The sequence below is a fragment of the Carassius carassius genome, chromosome 21, assembly GCF_963082965.1.
Source record: "Carassius carassius chromosome 21, fCarCar2.1, whole genome shotgun sequence".
NCBI lineage: Eukaryota > Metazoa > Chordata > Actinopteri > Cypriniformes > Cyprinidae > Carassius > Carassius carassius.
Genome location: NC_081775.1, coordinates 20,032,080 through 20,057,116, shown reverse-complemented (window position 1 = coordinate 20,057,116; position 25,037 = coordinate 20,032,080). Strand labels below are relative to the sequence as shown.

Genomic DNA, 25,037 nt, shown 5'->3' with positions numbered 1-25,037 from the left:
GAGGGGACTACCCATCATCCCCTCTGCAGGGGGATGTGTCACGGCGGGGCACAAAGAGAAGCAAGCAGAGCGAGGCAAATGTTTGAAGTTTAAAAGTCAAATCTCTCGAACACAAAAGCATTAGCATTTTTTTCCCATTCAGCTCGCAAGCGGCGGTCAAATACCAGGCTTGAAAAGATACAGTGGCGTTGTTGAAGAGATATTGTTTTATATAATGAAAAACACTAGGCACAGCTGCATGCAGACACATTTATAATACGATTTTGCCCATCCGTCTGACAGAAGCACAGCAGCAGAACAGGTCAGAGTCTGACATGAATTTGCTCTCAGTTCTCAGAAACTGTCATACACAAAACCCAGCAGGTGCCTCTGCAGTGGAGCCCCATTACTTTGTATAATCCATCAGAAAGTATTCACACACACACACACACACACACTTACAGTCTCCTCCTCAATGTATATTTAGTACACAACCTGGTTGTGCCAATTCAGCAAGCTGAGACATGGTTCTTCATGACTCCCTACTGTCAGGATGCTGGGCTTTCCTAACACAGTGTCCTAACCAGATGCGACACAACAATATTCCAACCACACATTTTCAGGCCTCATAAATGAAAATGCTTAGCAATGATTTTGTGTTCACAAAGTGTCCAACAGTGTAAAATAAAGAACACATACATTCATGACCTGGTCCTGCTCCATGCAACATACTTTTTATGGATATCATTGTAAAAATTGAGTAATTGTTTGTGAATTTACAGAATCAGTCTTTCGCTGTTTGTTGTTTAATATACACTGACCATTTATTTGTACACTTATTTGTAAGTTTAACATTTATTTATACACAACAACAAAAATATATTTTTAGGGTTAGTTTATTATATATTATATAAACTTTTCTTATAGGTTTTTTTTTTTTCAGAAATGTATATATAATTTATATATATATATATATATATATATATATATATATATATATATATATACCAGTAGACACTGAGATTGTTGAGACACTGCTTCCCTGGCCTCCTCGGAGGAAATAAATAAATAAATAAATAAAGTTAATTATAAATGTTAATTATAGGCTTGATTATAAGTTTAGAATTGATTGTGCATATAAGACGTCATCTTTTTTCCCCTACTTTTTTGATTCAGTGTTTTACTTAAATATCCAGCTATGAGGTTTATGTTAGTCTTTGAAATGTAGTATGTGTGAGTGTCTGAGTGTGTAAGTGTGAATGGCTGTGAGGGTGATTATGACCCTGGGTTGACTGGGGTTATTGTGTGCGTAGGTGACAGTGGGATAGATCCCTGTTCTCAGAAACCGGATTGGCTTGTGGCGTTTGAGGTTTATTATTAGCTTATGTGGTTGCTGTGTTTACTTCGGCCAAAGCACAGGGAAGCCCCCCCAAAGCATGACAGGGCTCACTGCCAGCAACCTGCTCCAAAATGCCACAGAGACAAAAAGAATGTTTGGAGCTTCAGCCTGAAACCATCTCCACCCCTCAGCAGAGCCACTGGCTTAGTCAGGATAAGGTATGAAGTTTGAGTTATGGTCAGGGTTGGGCTTAAAGATTTTGAGAGTCCCATTCAGGGGATCTAAATGGAAATAATTCAATTTTACACTCTTGAAATCATTGTTTGTTCATCCATCTAGACTCTCAAGACCAAGATGAGTGACTTGAGTGCATTAAGAAGGTAACACTCAAGTTCTGTTAGTTCTCCCTGGAACTAGGCCACTTTCCCAGAGTGCCACTTTAAAACTTACAGCAGTGCCTGCTTATAAGTGTGGGAAACTTTTGGAAAGGGTATGTGGATGAACGAAGAGCTAGATGATTTTTCTTCTCTAGCCTGTCTTATGGCTTGACCCCTAATGTCTATGGGAATGAGGTCCATCTTCAGAATCACACAGAAATCTTTGCACAGCCCTGAATCTTCAATCATTCATAAAGTTCTCCACCATGAGTGTTTGTTTATTCAGTATTTTTGATCATTGATTATGCATATGTAGAACTCTTTGTACATTTAACTACAAATAAATCCATTCGAAAAGATTTATTTAGCAGATTTGGCACCTAAACTGAGAGCAAAAAGGTCACTTGTTGATAAACCAACAAATTAGCTCCTATGTTGAATCATGTAGCTCTTTTAGTCAAGCTTTGTGGTGTTGATAGCAATAGATATGAAGACATTATATTGTTTACATCAAAAATAAATGACCTATTTCACTGGAGGATCTACAGAATGGGCGTCTTGTGCAATAATGAGGGTATTTTTTGAAGATGTCTGCCTGATACAACTGTGTTGTTCAAACTTATCTTTTTTGTTGGATCAAAGCCTTGCAAATGAACACAAATGGGTTTATCTCCCATATATGACTATACAAGTTTTTTGTGCAAAGTGTTTTTTGGCAGATGCATTTATAATGAGGTCATGTAGAGTTTTGCATTTCATCTACAATCAACATTTCCTTCCCTGGAGAAACTCGGAGGAATTCCTCTCCAATGAGACGCTTTAGCTTATGTCCTTTCCTCTAAAAAATGCTCCCCCATTTTTTTTTCTTTTCTTCTATGCTGGCCTTGAGCTTGTCTCCCATGTCCAAGTAATGAACTTGCCCTTTAAAAAAAAAGGGGGACGTGGCACAGAGAAACTGATTTTATAATATTATTAAAAGCCGGATCTGTGAGGATTCTCATGATACTCTTTACCCTTTTTTCCAGTAGTCTGGCATTCAGCCTGCAGAATTTTTGGCTTGTAGCTACAAATTAAATAGAAAATAATGTTTGAAAACTTGGAGGTGGTCCACTTGTATAGAAATGAGTTGGATAAATTGTTAGCACAGTGTGGCAGTTTGTTTGAGTACAGTGATAAAATTTGATAGAATCAAACTGTGAAAGTGGCATACCTGTAGTGGGCAAACATATAGTTCTTTGCAGTCTAGCGAGTAGTTTGTAAAAATACTGTGTCAGTCCTCAGCCAGGCCTACGTGCTTATGATACATGGATGCATGTGAACAATAATGTGATCTGATCCCTCTCCCTTGTTATATGTCAGATTAAAATAGAGCTATGCAGTGAAATATGTTTGGTGCAGCATAATAGATTTCAATAAAGGTCAGCGGTTCAGCTTGATCCAGAAACTACAGTCAGTTAAAGGGATAGTTCACCCAGAAATGAAACTTCTTGTCGTCATTTACTCGCTCAGTTGTTCCAAACCTAAATGAGTGTTTCTTCTGTTGAACCAATGTTCTTCAGAATATCTTCTTTTGTGTTTAATGGAAGTAAGAAATTCATACTGGTTTGGAACAACATGAGGGTGGGTGATGACAAAATGTTCAGTTTTTGGTGTACTATTCCTGTAAATAATTCTGAATCCATTACTGCACACTAGAGCATAGAACTTAAAGGAATAGTTCAGTACAAGTTAAATAGATGGTTCACTCAAAGAATGTAAATTCTGTCATCACTTCCTCACCCTCATCTCATTCTAAACCTGTAGGCCTATTACTTTTTTTTTCACAAAAGAAAATATTTTAGATGGCATGGCATGATGGCAACTGATTGACTTTCACTGTATGGACAAAAAACAGCACAGAGATATTCATACAGGTATGGAATGACATGAGGTTGAGTACATGATGAAAGAATTAGCATTTTTGAGATAACTTTCTATTTAAATTGTATTGAACCTGGAACATTCTTTTAACCAGTTTGCTATGAGTGGTCCACAAGTCAATTTTGAGCTTCCTAAATAACCAGAAATGCAATAAAAATCTATTTCCTTATGGAAAACTTGTGCATTTAGGTCATGACCTAAAGATTTTGATTTCCTAAAAAAGTCTTTGGCAGAAGGTTATAAAGTCAGTGAGGTAGAGCACCAGCAGCTTTTGGAGAAGCTGTCAAGGCCGACTCGCAGCAGGAGTCTAGACGAGGCTCAAACTAGAGGTGTCCAAAAGAAATATACAGACATGGATAGTTCGCTGTACTTTTTATACAGTCTGAACTGCTGAAACAGCTCCTAATATGCCAGTCTCTTCTAGACTTTTTTTTTTTAATGAGATGTCCTTTTTCACAGAGGCAGCAACTCAATTTCTCTATTAGATGTGTCTCAGTCAAATCATGATGCTTCATTGTCTTTAGAGTTTTGTTATAATTTATAGAAGGTTTCAGATAATTAAAATATATATAATTTAAGTGAAGTTTTCAGATGAGTGCCTTTTTAAGGGATAACATCCAGTTTTCCACTGCACATTAATTGCGGGGTCTGGCGCCTTATACCTCCCCACTGCACTGAATGTTTTTTTTTTTTTTCGTTTTTTTTTTATAGGCAACAGAGGGGCTGTTAATAAACGGGAAGTTATTCCCAACTCCAAATGTTCAGCATGTTCCACAGTAATTAGTCTTTGTGTATTAAGTAAGAGATTGGTACAAACACGGAGTCTCTCTGCAAAACTGTCTTGAGATCTCTGGACTCAAGTGCTCTTCTTCTCTACTCCTCCGGAACCCTAATGACTCATAATGACCCACTAAATTAAACCCAACCTCTCAAACATGTATTGAGATAATCAGATTTGTGAACCGTGTGTGTGTCATTCAGTTTTTCCAGACACTGTAAGCTCACAGTACTGCCATCTGCGTAGTGTGTTGTACCTTTTGGTAGACATATATATATATATATATATATATATTTTTTTTTTACCCCTTTTGAATTAAGCTTCTCCATAACTTTTTCTCTGACTCAATGAGACAGTGCCGTTTCTCTTCAGCAGCAATGTTTTAATGGTTCTTACATATGTCCATGTGCAAAAGACTATAAATTCATATAATTAATTGGAAAAATATAAAAAATGCCATACTTTTCCATTTAAAATGTTATAAAAACTAGGCTGTAATGGTTTTATTTCTCCCTTTCTTGCTTTAAACCTCTTGCTTTAAACCATTGTGAGTGGAAAATCTGACTGATTTTGTCCTCCTTCAGTGATGCCATTGTGATTTTTATTAAATTTGATTTTGACTCATGGCAAACACTGGCAAAAGTCACAACTGCAGCCAGCTGGAAAACAATACTAGAAGCAGAGCTCCTCAAAAACACAAAAAGATATGCGTCACCTTATAAATGATAGGCGTTCAAAGATACACATCTAATGAATCATGGGGAGATTTTACCATTTTGATATTTATTTATTTATTACTGTTGTTTTTATAATATAATATCTAATTTAATATCAAATGCAAATAATATAATTCATAATTAAATGTAAGTTAATTTAATATTTTATTATAAAACGGACAATAAAAACTTCAGACTCTTTTATAATAATAATAATAATAATAATAATAATGTTTTTAATACTTATTTATTAGAAAATATAAATACAGTATAAAATATACAGTTAATACAAAATATAATAAACCATTAAATATTGATTTATTCTAAAACGATAAATATCAAATACTTTATTATTTTAAAATATCAAAAACATCAATACATTTGTTTTATATTTATTTATTTTTATTTATTATTGTTGTATATTAACGGTTGTCATAACATTTAATCAATTCTAAGCTTTTTTTTTTTAAGCAAACTCAAACATTGATGACTTTGTGTCAGTTCCTTGAAAGCACTTGTTCGCGCTAAAGACCTCTCAAATGACATCACTTCCCATCACTTCTTTCAGATTCCGAGTGCTTCAGATTGTTTGCACAGTGGTAAAGGTCAAGGTCTGACCTTACGTCCACAGGCTATCAGGTGCCTCCTTACTGAATAAAGCGAGCTGCCCTCGCTTGCCAAAAGATAGTGGATTTTGTGGATGAAGCCTGTTGGACTGGGATGAGAGAGCGCGCTGAGAATAGATCCATGGCCCCAGTGCACAGCGAGCGGTCTGGAATCCCAGCCTGCCCCTGAGGATCGGGCAAGGGAGATTCTGTACATGACTGGAGGATCACCCACACAGCTGCCAGAACCACACAAACACACACACACACACACACACTAGTACACTTCGCCACCTACTTAGAGCCCTGAGGAGCACATCTAACACACATGTGCAGACACACACATTGAGAACATATGTGGCATCTCACCCGTTCACATGTGATCTCATATACATCTGTCTGAATGAATAAATGTTATTTAGGTAGGGTCTTCGTGCAGACCATTGTTTCCTTTTAAACAAGAGGTTAATCATGTCTTAATTTAATACATTATCTAAAACCTTTTCCATGTACTTCCTTCTGACCTTCATGTCACCGGCCCCTTTCTATTTCTGTTTATCCAATGTGTAACGCTGCACAGGCGTTTGGACGAGAGCACTGTAATACCTCCGAGATCAAAGTAGTTTGTGGTATGACGCTAACATGGAGTAATTTATAGATTCGGTCTGTGTCAGTTGCGCCGTTCCGCTCCGCTAAAATCATGCACTTACTCTCGTACTCTCAGAGGGCAACGATGTCAGCACGTCCTCGTAACCTCAGATTTATGTTTAAAGCCAACTAGCTTCTCCTCATTCCCTGGCCCGACCTTGCACTATTGTTGTGTGATGTATGTGATTAGGTTTTTGTCATTTAAAGCTATCTGATTATGGACAGAAACACTAAATATTTGGAGTAAATGCACAGCATTAAGTGGTGATGTGTCTTTGGGGAAATTAGTGTCTGAATGTGATAGAAACGGGGAACAGACACTTAGTACACTGGAGCACGGCGTGCTCAGACAGCTGAAGCCATCTCTCATCTCTGCACCTGCTCTGTTCTCCCTTGTGTCCTCCCTCAGAGAGAAAGAAAACGAGAGAGAGAGAGAGAGAGAGAGAAACCACCAGCACCTGCTGTGTGAAAAATATGACCGATAAAGAAGCCTGGTTTGAAAAAAATTATGTAATTTAAAATATTATTATTATTTTTATATATATATATTTGCATTTTATAATTAATTTCTTAATGTAAAACATGACAAAGAGGTCTGCATTGTGTTCAGTGGTCAACAGAATCATAAATCCTGCAAAGTTTTTAATATTTAATTTTTTTTAAACATTTGACATTCTTCTCTCTTCGGTCTGCCATTATCAATCTCGGTCTACTGTATATTTTCTTCTTTTTAAAAAGTCGTGAAAACATTCTTGTTTCTAGTTCTTCTTTTGCTGTTTGAGCTAATGGAAATGCAAAAAATATATTTTATGTGGTCTCCTGTTCACCGCTATAAAAGTTTACCCAGCTATGACGACTTCCACTTCTGCGAAACCCAGAAATATGAAGACTCAACTGAAAACCTTAAACAATCAAACTAATGCATGGATAATTTCACAAGAACTAATGCATCCATACATGAAATACCACTGATACTTTTAGAAAAGACTTTGTTGATGCTAATTGCTTTGACCTGATATTTTCTTTCTTTCGTTCAGAGTTACTAGAGACAAAAACCATACGGCCGTTCAGTTTCTCCTTCAACACCAGCGACTACAGAATCCTGCATATGGACCAAGACCAAGGCCGGCTCTACCTGGGCAGCCGTGAATATCTAGTCTCTCTAGACATGCAAAATGTCAATAAAGAACCCCTTATTGTAAGATGCTATATAGTTATTTTAATTCTTTTCTTATAATTTAAGAAATTTGTAAAAACGTTGTGTGGATTTTGAGTTAATTTAAGTAGTAATTTACTGTAATTGCACCCAGACCATTCCAGTTGTATAGTAGTTCAGTGGTACTTTTGCTACTTTTTTAGTAATTATGGGAGAGTATTTTAAGATTTGTGTGTTTTCAGATTCACTGGCCAGCAACAGCACAAAGAAAAGGGGAGTGTAAATTAACTGGCAAAGGTGGACAGGTACACTTGTTTTTATTCTCTATTGAATCATTTCGACACAGAAACATAATCACTGCTAAAATGCATTGTTTTTCCTCATTTGTGTGTGTTCTCAGGGAGAGTGTGCTAACTTTGTGCGTCTGATTGAGCCGTGGAACAGGACTCACCTGTACACCTGCGGCACAGGAGCTTATAAACCCATCTGCACTTTCCTCAACAGAGGCTGGAGAGCTGAGGTACACACATAATGTTCACAGTGCAGCAGTGTTAATCTTGTCAATGGAATTCGAAGACAATCATTCATTTTTTTATTTCATCAGCAATAACAAAGGTGGTCAATACAAAAACCCTTTTTAGATATTTAGATTTTTAATAATTTGGTTAATGTTTCATGTTTTTATTTGTAAAAACTATGACAGTTAGCTCTTCAGTACGGACACTTTTTTTTACTTCTAAGCTGTGTGTGTGATTGTGTAGGAATACCTGTTCCGGCTGGTTCCTGGTTATATGGACTCTGGAAAAGGAAAGTCTCCTTACGATCCCCGGCAGGAGAATGCAGCAGCTTTGATAAGTGAGATTCTCTCTTTCTCTTGCTCTCTTGTTTCACTCATAGTAAAAGCATGTAGTCAAGCTCCAAAAAGCACAAATGTGATTTTGAAGCCATTACTCCAGTCATTACTCCGGTCTTCAGTGTCATATGATCCTTCAGAAATCATTCTAATATCAAATTTGCTGCCTAAGAAACAGTTTTTTATTTTTATCAATGCTTAAAACACATGTGCTGCTTAATGTTTTTGTGGAATCTATGATATTTTTTCAGGATTCTTTGATTAATAGAAAGTGTAACATTTTGTAACAATATGTTTTTACTGTCTGTTGTCAGTTTTATCCATCCTTGCTGAATAAAAATCAGTTTCTTTCAAAGACAATCTTTGTAGAGTAAAACTTGTTGTTTAAATCTATAAACTTAAAGGTTTTAGTATATGATTTAGAAATGGAAATTTCCTTCAGACGTATGAAGTTCTTTTAAAAAAAATACTTAACCAGTGACCTTGATCAACTGGAGTCCTAGAAATTCCTTAGTTACAAGTGTGGGAACTATTCTGTTAAGCACTTTGTTGTATAAGAGTCTTCAAGCAGTATAAATGGACCAGTAGTATAAATTTAGCCAGTCTTCATCCATCATGATCTCTTTCTCTCCACTTTACTCTACCCTCTTCAGATGGGAACCTGTATGCTGGAGTACATGTGGACTTTATGGGTACAGATCCAGCCATCTTCAGAACCTTGGGAGACCGTCCCGCTGTCAGAACCGAGCAGTATGATTCCCGATGGTTGAATGGTATGATATAAGCAGAGGAGTGAAGTGATTCAAATGAAAAGACAGACCTTTGACAAATATTTTCCTTTTTATCTCTTTACAAATGCCTTTTATCTCTCTTTATCAGAGCCTGTGTTTATAAAAATCCAGAAGATTCCAGACAGTGCAGAGAAGAATGATGATAAGCTTTACTTCTTCTTTCGGGAGAAGAGTTTAGATGCTTCGGGGGGCAGCGCTCCGAGCGTCCTCGCCAGAGTAGGCAGAGTCTGTCTGGTGAGAAAATCTTACTAATCTTAATGACTTAATGATCAACTTTTAAGCATGATCATTTTTGTCATGTAAATCAGATGAACCCACGGTTTGTTTAAAGTCTAATCTTTTCTTTTTCTGTTTGTGTGCTTTCCCTTTTAGAATGATGATGGAGGTCAGAGGTCATTGGTGAATAAGTGGACAACGTTCCTCAAAGCACGGCTGGTCTGTTCTGTGATTGGTGCAGATGGTGTTGAAACTTACTTTGATGAATTGAGTATGGCATATGTTTTTCTCTTCAACATGATCATAGCATGTTCTTAATCAGATCTCAGTCTGTCTCTGATGCCTGATGTCTGTTTGTTTTGAAGGAGATGTTTTCATCCAGAGGACCCATGATGAACGGAACCCCATTGTGTATGCTGTGTTCTCCACAGCTGGGTGAGAAAACCTCTCATACACGGATCTAAAATCTAAAAATTGTGTAGTCAGAAAGAAAGCAATACTATATTGAGCAAGGACACAGTAAATTGAACAATAGTGAAAAGTAAAGACAATTTATAATGTTACAGAAAAGTCTGTTTCAAACAAATGCTGTTCTTTTGAACTTTCTATTCACCCAAGAATCCTGGATAAAATGAACGTGGTTTCCACAAAAATAGTAAGCAGGACAACTGTTTTCAACATTAATAATGATACTAATAATATTTCCTGAGCACCAGATAAGCATATTAAAATGATTTCTGAAGACTGGAGTAATGTCTGCTTAAAAGTATGAATGATTTACTGTATTTTCAATAAATAAATATAGCCTTGGTAGGCATGAATTAAAAAAATCCAAACCCAAAATAATAATTATTCATTATATTCTGGCCTTCAACCATTCCAAACAATTTTGAATGACTTTCATAAAATAATATATTTAGCTGTAACCCCTCAAAAGTAACTTTAAATTTTCCCACTTAACATATGGAAATTAATATAATATGGAATATTACCCTTGGATATCATATGGAAAACTTAATTCAAAAGGCAAATAAAATTACAGATTACCGGTAATAAAATTGTCTCTTCAGATCTTGACGGTCACAACTTTGAAAGCGTTATTTCATTGTGAAGCAATAAATATTACTAAAGCAAGCAAAATCAATAAAATGAACAAGTTACAAATAGGCAGTGAAAATTTTTTTTCAATGTATCTAACTGAATATTTAGCTTTGAAATCCCTGTGTTGAGTGTAACATCTCTGTTCCTTTCAAATCAGTGTTTATATTGATGGTCTTTTGTTAAATGAGTAATTATGCTATTGCTGTATTTCTGTTTGTCTTTCTAGCTCTGTGTTTAAGGGCTCTGCCGTGTGTGTGTACTCAATGGCAGACATCAGAAATGTCTTCAATGGACCCTTCTCTCACAAACATGGCCACAACTACCAGTGGACACCTTATACTGGCAAAATTCCTTACCCTCGCCCGGGGACTGTGAGCATTGCTTTTGAAATCCAGTTTGGTACCTTATTAATTCTTTGCTGATATCTCATTCTATTTTAATCTTTCTGAATATTTTTACTGCTTAGTGTCCTGGAGGAACCTTCACCCCTGATCTCCACACCACTAAAGCCTTCTCTGACGAGGCTGTAAACTTTGTCCGCGCCCATCCGCTGATGTATCAACCTATATATCCAATACACAAGCGCCCACTGGTGGTCAGGACTGGAGTTGACTACCGTTTCACCACTATTGCTGTGGATCTGGTGGATGCTGTGGATGGAAGATATGAGGTGCTGTTCCTGGGCACAGGTTAGACATTTCTGATCATGTCAGATTCTTTCTGATTAGTTGCATGCAGGATGATTTCTTCCTGAAGTTGCATGAGAAGGTGTAGCATTGCAACATAAACAGACTAATTTGTACAGCTTCTAAAACACGGGCGATCTGATCTGGTATCTGATTTACTCATGATTCACCTTGAACTTTAGATCGTGGCACAGTCCAGAAGGTGATTGTCTTACCAAAAGACATCAGCACAACAGAAGAGCTCATTTTGGAGGAGGTTGAGGTTTTTAAGGTACAAAAGGACACTTTTTTGCTGAATTGTTGCTATTGGGTATGAATTACCCTAAAATACCATAATGCAAGATTTCGAATGTTTTGAAATTTCTCCCTCTTTTTTTCAGACTCCAGCTGCTGTCAAAACTTTGAAGATTTCTTCTAAAAGGGTAAATATAGTTTAATATAGTAAAATCATAATTGTAGTATCATATTATTATAGTTAATTTTGAATTAAATTGTATTATATTTTGTAAATTGTTGTCCTTTTTATTAGCATTTTATTAAGTCTTTTAATATATATATATATATATATATATATATATATATATATATATATATATATATATATATATATATATACACGCATACATACACACACACATATATATGTGTGTGTGTGTGTGTATATATATATATATATATATATATCAAATTAATATACAAATCATTAGTCAGATCAGTCAACTTTTTTTTCTTTCTCTCTTGTGGTTTACAGCAACAGTTGTACGTGTCTTCAGAAAGGGGACTTACCCAGGTGTCCTTGCACAGGTGTGCCGTTTATGGCAAGGCCTGTTCAGACTGCTGCCTGGCCCGTGACCCCTACTGTGCCTGGGATGGAGAACACTGCTCTGCTTTCACTCCGGCTACCAAGAGGTCAGACCACATTAATTTACTCCAATGGGTGGTCGGTCCATGGTCCAAATTGTGTTCAAATTAATTTCTTGACTTCATTAACTGTCTATTTTAATGCTGATAACATGGTTTGTACATGTACAAGGCATATTGATCTTCATCAGATGTGCTGAAGAGAAACATAATATAAAATAAACTGTCTCTTTAAATGCAATTTCACAGTTAAAAGTCATTAAGCTTTTAACCATAAAATATTTTATGAATGAATCCTTAGGAGAAGCAGAAGGCAAGATATCAAACATGGAGATCCTTTACGGCAGTGCAGAGGATTCAATGCTAAAGGTTTGTAAACAGCCTCTCATTTGATACAGAATAATGATGCAGACGATCTTCAGAAACTTGAATGTGGCCCTTCTCTGACCCTCTCAGTAGAGAAGCGTCTGAGGGAGACGGTGCAGTTTGGGGTTGAGGGGAGCAGCACGTTCCTGGAGTGCCAGCCAAGATCTCCGCAGGCCTCTGTCAAATGGCTCTACCAGAAGGACGGCAAGCGAAAAGCAGTAAGACACTGATGTTACCATTTATAAGGCTTTAAATAAATACTTCACCCAAAAATGATAGAAGAAACATTATTTGAGTGGAAAAATATCAAATGTGAAGTTTTACACGGAGACAAATTTTATGCTTTTTCACTATCAATTATAAGATGACTTATTATGATCATCACTTATGATGATCACTTTCAAAAACGTTTATACTTAAAGGGATAGTTCACCAAGAAATGAAAATTCTGTCATTAATTACTCACCCTCATGTCGTTCCGAACCCGTAAGACCTTCGTTCATCTTCGGAACACAAATTTATATATTTTTGATGAAACCCGAAAGCTTTCTACCCCTGCATAAACAGCAATGGAACTACCAAGTCCAAGGCCAAGAAAGCCAAAGGTAGTAAAAGCTTTTTTAAAATAGTCCGTGTGACATCAGGGCTTCAACATTAATTTTATGAAGCTACAAGAATACTTATTGTGTGCAAAGAAAACAAAAATAATGACTTTATTCAACAATTTTCCTATTTGGGCCTTGAACATGGTTGCATTTCTGTCTATGCAGGGTCAGAAAGCTCTCAGAATTAATAAAAATGTCTTAATTTGTGCTGAAATTTGAAATGAAACATCACATTAAATTTATTGTTGTATAGTGTATATTAGGAAACTTGCTGTTAAGCTAAAAATTAGAAATGTATTACAGTGCACTCTCATGTCATTTTTTTACTTGTTTGACTTTTTTCTTCAGTGGAAGTAAAAAAAAAACTCTCTGGGGTTTTTTGTCATTATAATGAAAGAGTTGTCTCGAACTTCTATTGGATTTCATTGTATGGACAAAAGCATTTGAAACATGCTCCGAAATTCATCTTTTGTGTTTTGTATCATTAATTCAGAAGGCATAAATGACTCCTTTTCCTTTTCAGCTCAGTCGAGACAAAGATGTCTTGAAGACTGGTCATGGCATCCTGCTGAAATCTCTCACCCAATTGGATGCCGGCCTTTACCACTGCCTGGCAACCGAGAACAACTTCAAGCACACCGTGGCACGCATCTCCTTACGGATCCTGGACCGGGAGATTGTGGAGGCGCTGACTGAGTCAGACGTCCCAATCGAACCAGAGCACCGCCGCCACCATTCCCATCACCACCCTCCACCGCCGCCCCCTCCCCCTCAGACCAACCCACCTGCTCTCAAGCTCCACCCACAGCCTGAAGTGCGTCTCATCAACCAGTACTGCCAGTCCTACAGGCAGCAGATACAAAGCCAGCCACACAAAGCCAAACGCAACAACCGCAGGCACACGGGAGAACAGGAAGGGGAGGAGCTACAGGAGCAGTGAATGGAACAGCACCTGGGACCCTGCTGACCATGTCCCGTCCATGTGCCCCATCATTATGTACTTCCTCGGCAAACTTGGTCCATTTAATAAAATGATTCATTAGTTTAGACTGATTCAGTTGATTTATTAGATGTATCAGACTGTGTCTGAGTTAGATTGATTTTTGTTTTGAGGTACAGTTTGATGCACTTAGCTCTCCTAACTAATCTAAATCTGGCTGTAATGTGCTCGCTTCCATAGCTAGCATTAAACCCCACAGTATTCAAAATGAATTCCTTAAGACATCCAGCCACACCAGCAAAACTTCTGCTGTTTTATGTTAAACTGAAGCTATTCCATTCTAATATTCAGTACACCTATGACTGCAGTGTAAATACTATTAGAAACGTTTGAAAACATGTACGTTATAGAGGCTTCAAAAGGTGTTTGGGGTGAAATTGAAAAACCCCCAGACCATAAAATACAGTTGTGGAAGGAATGTTTTGGAGCATTTGAAAATTACTACAATTACAGCACAATATATATTGCCATCATTTTGACCACTAAAGCTTTCACTTTTCTTTGAATTTGCAAATTGTTTTTATAGAGTTTTCTCTAGTAAAGTGCTTGGAAGAACAGGTCAATTTGTATGGACAATTAGAAGTGACAATTAAAATGAATATGAATAAAATATGAAAATATTTGTTTAAAAGTAATATAATAATTTAAACATTGAAATTGAGATAAATCGCTTTAGAAATTATAAATTACTAACTTATTTCTAGAATTTATTACTTTTAAGTGTCACTTATAATCCTCCATACATTTGAGCTTTAATTTTAGTCTTGATCCATAAAAGAAATTAAAACCGTTTCTATCAAAAGTGACATTTCAGTATTATTCACGTCTATTGTTTCAGAAAAAAAAAACTACAGATAGATTGAGAATTCAAAATAATTGCAATAACAATATTGGATAGTTTAATTAAGAAAAAAGATTTAAAAATTAGGTTAAAAATACATTTTAAATGTTTCACATTACAAATATGTGGACCATAAAACTAAATATTTATTTAATACTAAAAATATTATATATTTTGTCTCTTTTTTTTTTTTTTTTTTTTTGTAACGGAACAAGCAGTTCTTTGCAACATGATTGGATCATTGCCCTGGAAATGTAAATGTTTTATTTGGACAAGACTGTGGACCAAAATGATAATGAAACACTAGAAAATGAAAAGAATAAAAGTTGTTTATAGTTTTTATGCATCGGAATTTCTCCTTTGTGATCAATAATGTGAAAAGCCCTGATACATACTTCACATTTCAATTTTGATTGCAACCAAAATACAAGTCAGTTATCATTTTTTGTCATCTTGTAAAACAAATGCTTGTCCCTAACTACTATGAGTGAAGGGATCATCCCTGATTTGAGCTGCTGTATATACAGTAGATACAGTTTTTCAGTCTGGTCTCTTCTTTTCTTTGACTCTGGACTCTGATGATAGTCAGACCACTAAAAACATTCTCACTCTCAGTCCATCGATTGAAACATTTTGTATTCCACGGTTTGTTAATGGTGATATGTGGTCATGTTTTTTGCTCGTGTATGAACACAGTATCTGTGCTTTGTGTTGTGTGACAATGACACTTGTACATAGAAATGTATGTATTCGACTAGTCACTGGTCAGGAGTTAAAAACTAACCTCCTCTCTTTCCTCATCTGTCATGTGACCCTCTGTCTTTCTCTTTTTCTCTCTCTCACCCACACCATACAACGTATTTATTGTGAGAGTGTACATATTCATTGTGTTGTGCTCTTTGGTGGTGGGACAGGGCTGGTTTTGATGGGAAATGTCATTGTATGTATTGTTTAATAACAGGACCAGGACACATAGAGAGATGCTGAGGAGAAAGAGGTAGATGTTTTTGAAGAAACCATAATCAGCTAACCTGTAGACATATACATTTTAACATGTGAAACATTTAAATTAACCTTGAGGTTCTCCATAAAAAAATATGGGCAAAAATAATTTCTTTTTATCAGTTGGCATGAAATATTTCAAAGTTACAGTGTATTTTAAGCCAGAAATGTCTACCTCTTCAAGCACTTTCTATGGAATATCACCTGACACCAAACTAAAAGACAAAGGCAAGAGAAAGTGTTGTGTAATTTTCTTCTGAGAACATATACTTTGTCTAGCCTGCTGATGTCATTTTTTGAAAGGATAAGAGACCGTTTCTCTTCGTTGGATGTTGGAGGAATATTTATGACTGTGTATAAAAAGCACTCAAAGAAACGCTCTGTGGTTTTAACCCAAGACATGTTATCTGGTCTTGAAGGGTAGAGAACATATTCTAGAGTCCAAACCACACTTTCCTCTCCACAGAGATGTTATTATGCAGAAGGACATCCCACACAACTTCTCTGAAGAACTTTAATGCCACATAGACTTTCTTTGTCCTGTTGTGTCTTTCCTTTGGTGTTGGTTGTTGTGCTAAACAGAAACTTCCTAAATACTTCCTCTTTGTATTTACCAATGTCTATGTAGGTTCATGTTAATGTGATTGTGATAAATATTATTTTATTATCCTGGGATTTGGGAGTCCTTATAGTTGTTTTTTAAATGCAATAACAATAAACTGCTGTTTGTTTATTTATTGTTCTAATTCTTTGAACAATTGACATATCTATATCAAAAAGTATCATAAATACTAATTAGCCTATTACTGTTTGAAAACGTTTTTGTTAGTTCCATATTTGTCCTGTAGGGGGAGGTTTTGTGCAGCCAAAAGATGTACAGAACATTCTACATGGCTCCAGAAAAATAGATTAATTATCTCGATAAGAATAACATCACTGGGTTTGTAGTTAAAAGAGACCGATTTGGAATAAGACAGTTGTTGAGTCAAAAGTATTTGCACACAGAAGGAAATATCCAACATAAAGCTGTGGTTTAACTTGGCAGTCCTATGTTTGGATGAAATCTAACACCACTCCTGGTTTGGCACAGCTAAAGTTACTTCTTCGTAAATGAACTCAAACTGAACTACTGCTGAGCTACAGAAGTGAAAGCTGGAGATGAAAACAGACCAGTCTTTCAAACAGACGCGTCAAAGTTAGGGTTTTATTGCTTTATTGGATTTACAGAAGATCTTCAGATCATTCGGTGCAACTTTCTTTTCTGGAATAACCTGAAGATTCCATGTCTATTGCTAAAATTATTTCCAGTGAGCATCCGATTTATAAACTCATTGTTATGAATTGGTGGATATAGCACAAGTTTTTGAACCAAGAGCTGAGAGAAGCATTATTCATCCCATTCATCTTCTTCGTCTTCATCACCCCCATCATCTTCATCATCTTCTGCAGAAAGAATAAGAAAAAAGTTTGCATTTGTTTGCATATAATTATAAAAAGATTATGCAGATAGCTACTAAAACGTGCACGTCAAAGAAATAGGCTACATTTAAAAGACAATCGTCTTTTCGATAGCGCGCCTTTATATGCAAGCAGCAACTTGAAAATACATTTTAATGCACTCTTTTCTGTTTACTGGTGTTTTGTGCCACGTCTTATCTTGAGAGTTTGTGCGTAGAACAACCAACCAATCAAAAAACTAAACGGCGATTGTTCTTTAAATATTCATTAGCTCTGCGCAATCCCAGAAACGTTGACGCGCTGCGCGGCATTTTGTTTTAGTGTTTTAAGAGAAAGTAACGTGTCAAAAAGTAACATAAGACCCGTTAATACAATTGAAGAAATAACCGTATATTCTTACATGGATGGTCCAGGACAAAATGGATTAGACTGTCAGGAAAAATGTAAGTCAAACTGATGCCCAATAAGGAGACCAGCCGTTATTTAAACAGCTCGAGTGCATAGGCCTACTGTGTTCCTCCAGTCAATTAAACAAAGCAAATATTCAAATAAGAACATAAAGACGCGATGTACAAATGTGAAATATGGAAAAAGATAACCAAGGATCTTGTTAACTCATGTTTTGAATGACCCGTGGTTGTGAAAATAATATATTCATTGAATGAGTTACCTGATGAATGAATAACTTTACTCCTTTTCTGCATCACCATCATCAGAGCTCCCACAATTCCCCCTGAGGATTCATCCTGACCTGGAGGGTTAGCGTCAGGGGATTCAGTCACCTGACATAAAAACCACAAAACAATGGTTATACCCAAACAAAGCACAGTAAAAAATCAATTTAAACTAAGACATATATATATATATATATATATATATATATATATATATATATATATATATATATATATATATATATATATATTAGTGAAGTGACATGGCCAAGAATGGTGGCCCAAAACTGTGCTTTTTCGAATTTGTGCTCTGCATTTAAAGGCACAAAATGTAAGATTTTTTATTAAAATATCTAAAAACCACTAGAACAGTGTTTAATATTTTGCTGACTTGTGTACTTACATTATCCTAAATGAAGAATGTTTAAATCCAGAAAAATAAGCAATTTTATCTAGTGTGTCGCTTGCCAATGATGTCATAACCCCTAGATTTCTGGTTATGCTTTGTGTGTTATAACAAAACTTTCAAATGTATCTAGTATGATAAAACAGCTATGCTTTTTTTCCCCCACATATGCACAACCCCACATATGCCCAAGTCCATTCGCATTGTATCGGCTGTGAGGATGAAGATGACAACTCAGTCACGGCATTATCAAACTACGCTACCTGGTCTTTGTTTATTTTGAATGCACGCCCTCTAACGGTGAAAAAAATACATATTGTGCCTTTAAAGGGATAGTTCACCCAAAAATGAAAATTTATGTTTATCTGCTTACCCCCAGGGCATCCAAGATGTATGTGACTTTGTTTCTTCAGTAGAACACAATTTTTTTTAGCTCCATTGTTGCAGTTTCTCAATCGTACAAGGCATAGCAAATGGTAACAGAACCTATGAGAGTAAAAAAAAAACATGCACAGACAAATCCAAATGAAACCCTGTGGCTCGTAATGATAGTATTTATATATATATATATATATATATATATATATATATATATATATATATATAGACTGTTTCATCGGGCGCACGCGCCTGGACCTAAGTTAACTTCCGGTCTGTGTTGTGTACATCGCTCTGGCTGCAGTGCCTTCTACAAACGCAGTTAAAGTCAAGGCGATGAGTAGACTGAGGGCTCAGGTGGTTGTGCTGCGGGATGTGTTTCCCATACATTTATTTATTTTTGGAAACTCACCACAATTTTAAAACTGATCGATTTTCAAAAAGGCTTCGCTGAATAAACATGAGTAACGTTACGTACTGCACGTTTAATAATAATAATCCCTTACATTTATATGTTTAAATATAAAAACGAGGCACAGGTGTTTTTTATATCGCTGTATTTCTGAAGAAAGACTTGCATGTTATATGCCTGATAAAGCAGCGTGTGAGCGTACCACCTCTGCTTTGTTTACAGCTGTTACTGGGGAAACCTCTATTTCTCACCCTTTATGTCTATGCTTTAAAACATCTCCTGCTGCCAAAGAATGGATTTGCATTTTCATTAAGTCCGCCTGATCCATGCAGCAAACATATTTTGTTTGTTATCAAAAAATATCTACTCTAGAGGGACTTGGCTGTTGTTATTGATTCTATTTGGAAGTCTACCTGAAGTTAAGTTAGGTCCACAAAAGCGCGCATGCGCAGTAATGTTTGTTTATGTTGTTGCTGTTGAAACCGTCTATATATATTACCTCTGATTCACGCAATGTCCGAACAAGTGCGTGAAGCATTCTTCAGTTCAGACATTGTGTGAATCAGAGGTTAAAAAAAAAAACTTTATAAATACTGTTCAGTTTCTTGCACGGACTGATCATTTTGTGTCTTTACACATCAATGTATCGTCACGAGCTGCAGGGTTTAATATGGATTTGTCTGTGCATGTTTTTTTACTCTCATAGATTTTGTTTCCATTTGCCATGGATTGTACAACTGACAGACTGCAACGACTGGAGCTAAAAATCATAATTTGTGTTCTACTGAAGAAACAAAGTCACCTACATCTTGGATGCCCTAGGGGTAAGCAGATAAACATCTAACTTTCATTTATGGGTGAACTATCCCTTTAACCTATCCAAGTGCAGACACACTGTAGTGAACACAAACCCAGTGAAACGGCACCCAAGGAACAGTTGGAGGTTTGGTGCCTTGCTCAAGGGTCTCACCTCAGTTGTGGTATTGAGGGTGGATGAGAGTGCTATGCATTCACCCCCCACCACCTACAATCCCTGCCAGACCTGTGACTTGAATCCACAACCTTCAGGTTACAAGCCTGACTCTCTAAACATTAGGCCACAACTGCCCACCACATACAGTACAGACCAAAAGTTTGGACACACCTTCTCATTCAAAGAGTTTTCTTTATTTTCATGACTATGAAAATTGTAGAGTCACACTGAAGGCATCAAGGGCTGTTTGACCAAGAAGGAGAGTGATGGGGTGCTGCGCCAGATGGCCTGGCCTCCACAGTCACCGGACCTGAACCCAATCGAGATGGTTTAGGGGTGAGCTGGACCGCAGACAGAAGGCAAAAGGGCCAACAATTGCTAAGCATCTCTCGGGGAACTCCTTCAAGACTGTTGGAAGACCATTTCAGGTGACTACCTCTTGAAGCTCATCAAGAGAATGCCAAGAGTGTGCAAAGCAGTAATCAAAGCAAAAGGTGGCTACTTTGAAGAACCTAGAATATGACATATTTTCAGTTGTTTCACACTTTTTTGTTATGTATATAATTCCATATATAATTCCACATGTGTTAATTAATAGTTTTGATGCCTTCAGTGTGAATCTACAATTTTCATAGTCATGAAAATAAAGAAAACTCTTTGAATGAGAAGGTGTGTCCAAACTTTTGGTCTGTATTGTATATGTAGATATGTATAAAGATAAATATATATATATATATATATATATATATATATATATATATATATAAATAATAAAGATAAATAACACAAAATAATAAAGGTACAATAACATAAAAAATAGGCTAGTTCTGAAAGTGATTCCACTGGTATTGTTGCTCTGTATCGCTATCATTATATCTGTAATGCTGATTTGCCTATTCTAATTGAATTATAATGATTATTATCAAGTTTTCGTTAGTATGGACAGCCCTTAATACTTATAGAAACGACTGAACAAAATGCATTGGATCTGAATCTCACGTACATTCTTTAGCACACGTCCACGGCGAATTTCCTCCAATAAGGTTCCTCGTCCTCCACCACCAGAGGAAGGAGGAGGTGGTGCTGAGCTGCCAGGACTACTGGGGATGTTACTGCCTGAAGAAGGTGGTGGCGGTGGAGGAGGTGGGGGCGGAGGTGGAGGCGGTGCACCGCCACCCATAGGTGGAGGAGGTGGCTTGTGACTGTGGCTGGGGGGTGGTGGTGGTGGGAGAGAACATTGCATAGGGGGTGGAGGCCCAGAACGCCCTCCAGGTGGTGCAGGTGGCGGTTGACCGCGAAACGGGGGTCCAGGGCTTCGTGAAGGTGGTGGAGGACGTCCAGGTGGACCTGGGACTGGTGGACACCTGCCGCGAGGTGGAGGAGGTGCAGGGGCAGAACGAGGATCTTTTGGGCGACAAGCATAATTAAAGTCAAATGAAAAAAAAAAGAACCGGGACTTGGTTCTATTGATTGGTTGTTGATTGGATGGAGGCAGATCTGAATTTGAGTTTGTGGTTGATTGCGAGAAAGATTGTTTATGCAGAAGAAATGATTGGAGAAGTCTGGCATACTGTCCATTTCATCGAAAGATTAAAAAAAAGAAAGAGCTCAAAATGAAAAATAATTGAAGTATGCATAGATTAATCACTTACAAGAAGATAATAAAGATGCATTTACAAAATAAATCTGAATTTCCATGTCATTTTGACATTAAGTATCTTATCAAGGTGAAATGATCCAAATAAAATGTCCAAGTATTCCACACAGAATTTTTCAAATTTTGATTTTTGAATGAGCTCACCCTGTTTCCTCATTTCCTCTTTTACGGCGTCTAGGCCTCCAGATTGCTCAATGAAGTCATAGATGATCTTAGATGTTTCTTTGTCTGCCAGCTCGGCATCACTGATACCAGCACTGTTGAACAATTTCTTCAGGTCAGGGTCAAGATTGTTGGTCTAGAGGGGGCCAAAATCAGTGTTCATATATAGAGGTTTGTTACTTTTTACCTTTATAATTGCTGTTAGAAAAAGCATTAAGTATCAGTTTATGTGATGAAACTTGATTTATGCAGTTTTTAAGGAAAAAGGACATTTCTTACATCAAAACCAGAGTTTGGATCCCATCCAACATGAGTGACATGTCTGAAGAGGAATGAGAGGCAGCATCACGTCAAACAAATGAAACAAAACACAAGGTGAGTTTCCAACTTATGGGAAAATTCTCTTACTTGAATCCACTAGGAGCTCCGATATCTGCCTTTGTGAGCTTTGGGCCTTTTTTCTTTCCCTTTTTGCCCTTTTTGCCTAAGGAGAGTGAGGCTGGTGCGGGGGTTGGCACTGAGGGGGAGCGATATCTTGATGCCACAATATCTGGGTTCTGGATGTCCACCGTGGCCATTATAGTTGGCTGTGAAACTGGACCTGTTTATTGGACATATAAACACTTACATTTATCAATGAGTTAGACCATGTGCTCACTGCAAGAAATGTTAAAGTTAAAGGGACATTTGACCCCAAAATTAACTTTTTTCTTCTGCTGAACACAAAATGCAGTTGTCTAAAACAAGTTTAGACACAATTGAATTTCATTACATAAGAAGAAAAAAAACACTGGGACATTTTTCAAAAAATCTTCTTTTGCTTTCCACAGAAGAAAGAAAGTCTTACCAGGTTGGAGATGAGGTTAGTAATGATGACCGAACTGACACTTCTGCATGAAGTGTTTAAAAGTGACTCACCATTTGTTGGAGGGGTTTGTGGTAGTGGCCGGTTTTCTGTTAATCAAAATAAAACCAGCCTTAAAATGCTAACCAACAGTTAATACTAAGTGTATGTTTAACCTTGTGCACACATACCTTCAGAAGGAGCATGCTGTTTCTTTTCTAAATATGCATATATAAAAAAGGCACAGAGATACTGATGAAATATAAGGTTTTATGGGTACTGAGCCTTGCAAAAATTCATATAAAATATGAATGAGAATGACAGTAACTGACCCTGGTGACTGGACCTCTGATTAATCTTTTCCACAATCATGTTTCTGAAATATTCAGCTTCTGTTTCACTGGCAAAGTTCAAACCTACTTGACAGTCCTGAGACACAAGTGCATTCAAATATATTAGATCTCTCAGATTGTAAGGTTTTGATTTTCCAGTGAAAACTTGCGTTTTACACAGCGTTGAGTTTTGGCTTGTATTGAGATTGTTATTAAAGGGCCTGTACCCACATCAGCTGCAAAAGTGTGGAAGAATCTCATTGGACAGCAATATGTCATCTGATTATACAGCTCTTGCTCCCAAACCATTTTGCCTTCCTGAAAATAAATGAAAAATAAATAAATAATATGAACGTGCACAAATATGATCAAAGTCGTATGACCTCATGAGCTGAGTTGAGTTGCTGTGACTCATATCTCTAAGCAGAAGTGTATCTTTATTTAATTTCAGTCTGCTTGGCCACAGTACCTATTTATCATCCTGGGCTATTCATCTTCTTGAATTTCTAACCTTAATGTCATAGAGCCGGATGTAGTATGAACGTTTAGGATTGTCCTTAACGAAACACACAACTCCTGTATGCTGGAGACTCCATTGGGTAGGACTGTGAGGAAGAGCCATGTACAACTGAACAACTGCTGTGGCCATGGTCTGCACACACACACAAACACAATAAACTTACATAAAAGTGAATTAATAAAAGATTAATGAGTGAAGTATTAAAACAAAAGCAAAAGCAAAGACATCAGCATCCTCTACGACTACAGGAAGTGGCCTCAGAAACAGCATTTCCTGTCACTCTCCAGTTAAACTTTGCCATTACATACATAATTTGTCACTGCAGAAAGGTTAACAATGTTGTGAAATGTATATTCTAAAGAAAACATTATTTTTAATAATGTAAGTTTTCCTAGGTAGAGCTAATTGCTAAATTAATTTGCTTTGGATTAAATACTTTGGCTTTTACAGCATGTTCTTTAACAGTTTGTTTTGTACGCAGTCTCTTCATCTTTTTCATTCCGCACACAGACAATGAAAACAGCTTGAAAAGCTGAGTCTCACTTTGACCTTTAACTGACATCAGCGGTAACAGCTCCAATCTCATCTGTAACAGTTCCAATCTCATCTGTGACTTCTGCACCAGGAGTTTCTCTTTTATACCTGATATATTGATTTATATCCCCAAAACATCCTCTGTGGGACACAAAGTCCATCCGTGATTGGTCTTGTAATCAAAGTGACTTCACTCACCACACATCTTCTTCCCAGCAGCTCTAGTAGGCGTTCATTCTCCTGGCTGCTGAGGAGAGAACTGGGCACGTTCTCCTGCCCCTTGGCTTTTCCTCTGCTCATCTCTCCTTGATGTAATGGACTCCACGCCTGGGGCCCTTGCTTAACCCGAAGTACCTGCCTGAAGCCTTTTTAGAACAGCCAAATGGTTCGAAGGAACTGTTGCTTCCGTGTTCTGCAATCTGATGTAAATGCAGCACAGCAAAAGAGAACAGGAAGAACAAAACCACTGCGCAGATCTGCTCTCAGAATGTCGTGGACAGGCATGTGTTCCTTCGCTCACATAAAGAAGGAGGAGCGCCTTGTACATCCTCCTTCACTCATATAAGAAAATTTTTTAATAATATATAGTCTAAAAAATGCTGGGTAAAATACGGAAAACCCACCTATTGGTTGTTTTATATATATGTAACTTTTTTTTACATGTTGAAAAAAAAATGTATAGGAAAAATAAGTAAAGGAATGAACAATAAGATGTCAGTACTGATATAGTGGTTTCATATGTCATAAGGGATTCAATAAAAAGACATTATAAATGGCACTGTCCTCACAGGGGTAAACAAAAAATGAAATACGTACATGTTGCACTTTTTAATACTGACCACACGAT

General features: G+C 36.9%; 2 protein-coding genes across 3 annotated transcripts in view; one reads left to right on the top strand and one right to left on the bottom strand.

Annotated features, from left to right (window-relative positions):
* The window catches only part of sema3gb (sema domain, immunoglobulin domain (Ig), short basic domain, secreted, (semaphorin) 3Gb), a 45,632-nt gene extending 31,588 nt beyond the window's left edge, over window positions 1–14,044 (top strand). The window contains exons 3-18 of one of the 2 annotated variants that reach the window (XM_059503720.1): window positions 7,400–7,560; window positions 7,761–7,823; window positions 7,919–8,038; window positions 8,280–8,373; window positions 9,025–9,144; window positions 9,251–9,396; window positions 9,535–9,649; window positions 9,744–9,813; window positions 10,706–10,850; window positions 10,946–11,168; window positions 11,348–11,436; window positions 11,546–11,587; window positions 11,917–12,074; window positions 12,328–12,395; window positions 12,486–12,610; window positions 13,521–14,044. In XM_059503720.1, coding sequence (XP_059359703.1) covers window positions 7,400–7,560; window positions 7,761–7,823; window positions 7,919–8,038; window positions 8,280–8,373; window positions 9,025–9,144; window positions 9,251–9,396; window positions 9,535–9,649; window positions 9,744–9,813; window positions 10,706–10,850; window positions 10,946–11,168; window positions 11,348–11,436; window positions 11,546–11,587; window positions 11,917–12,074; window positions 12,328–12,395; window positions 12,486–12,610; window positions 13,521–13,937 — 2,156 coding nt within the window. In that variant the 3' untranslated portion in view covers window positions 13,938–14,044. Of the gene's footprint in view, window positions 1–7,399; window positions 7,561–7,760; window positions 7,824–7,918; window positions 8,039–8,279; window positions 8,374–9,024; window positions 9,145–9,250; window positions 9,397–9,534; window positions 9,650–9,743; window positions 9,814–10,705; window positions 10,851–10,945; window positions 11,169–11,347; window positions 11,437–11,545; window positions 11,588–11,916; window positions 12,075–12,327; window positions 12,396–12,482; window positions 12,611–13,520 lie in introns of both variants that reach the window. The other variant, XM_059503719.1, reaches the window with a different exon arrangement.
* Window positions 14,045–17,029: 2,985 nt separating this feature from the next.
* On the bottom strand, window positions 17,030–24,669 carry wasb (WASP actin nucleation promoting factor b). Its single transcript, XM_059503722.1, has 12 exons — window positions 24,389–24,669; window positions 23,648–23,788; window positions 23,368–23,454; window positions 23,137–23,233; window positions 22,996–23,022; window positions 22,879–22,914; window positions 22,369–22,561; window positions 22,240–22,282; window positions 21,943–22,096; window positions 21,145–21,545; window positions 17,969–18,080; window positions 17,030–17,283 (listed from the first exon to the last, which is right to left on the bottom strand). The coding sequence occupies exons 1-12, from the start codon at window positions 24,488–24,490 to the stop codon at window positions 17,228–17,230; spliced, it is 1,449 nt and encodes a 482-aa protein (XP_059359705.1). The 5' UTR covers window positions 24,491–24,669; the 3' UTR covers window positions 17,030–17,227.
* Window positions 24,670–25,037: the final 368 nt, after the last annotated feature.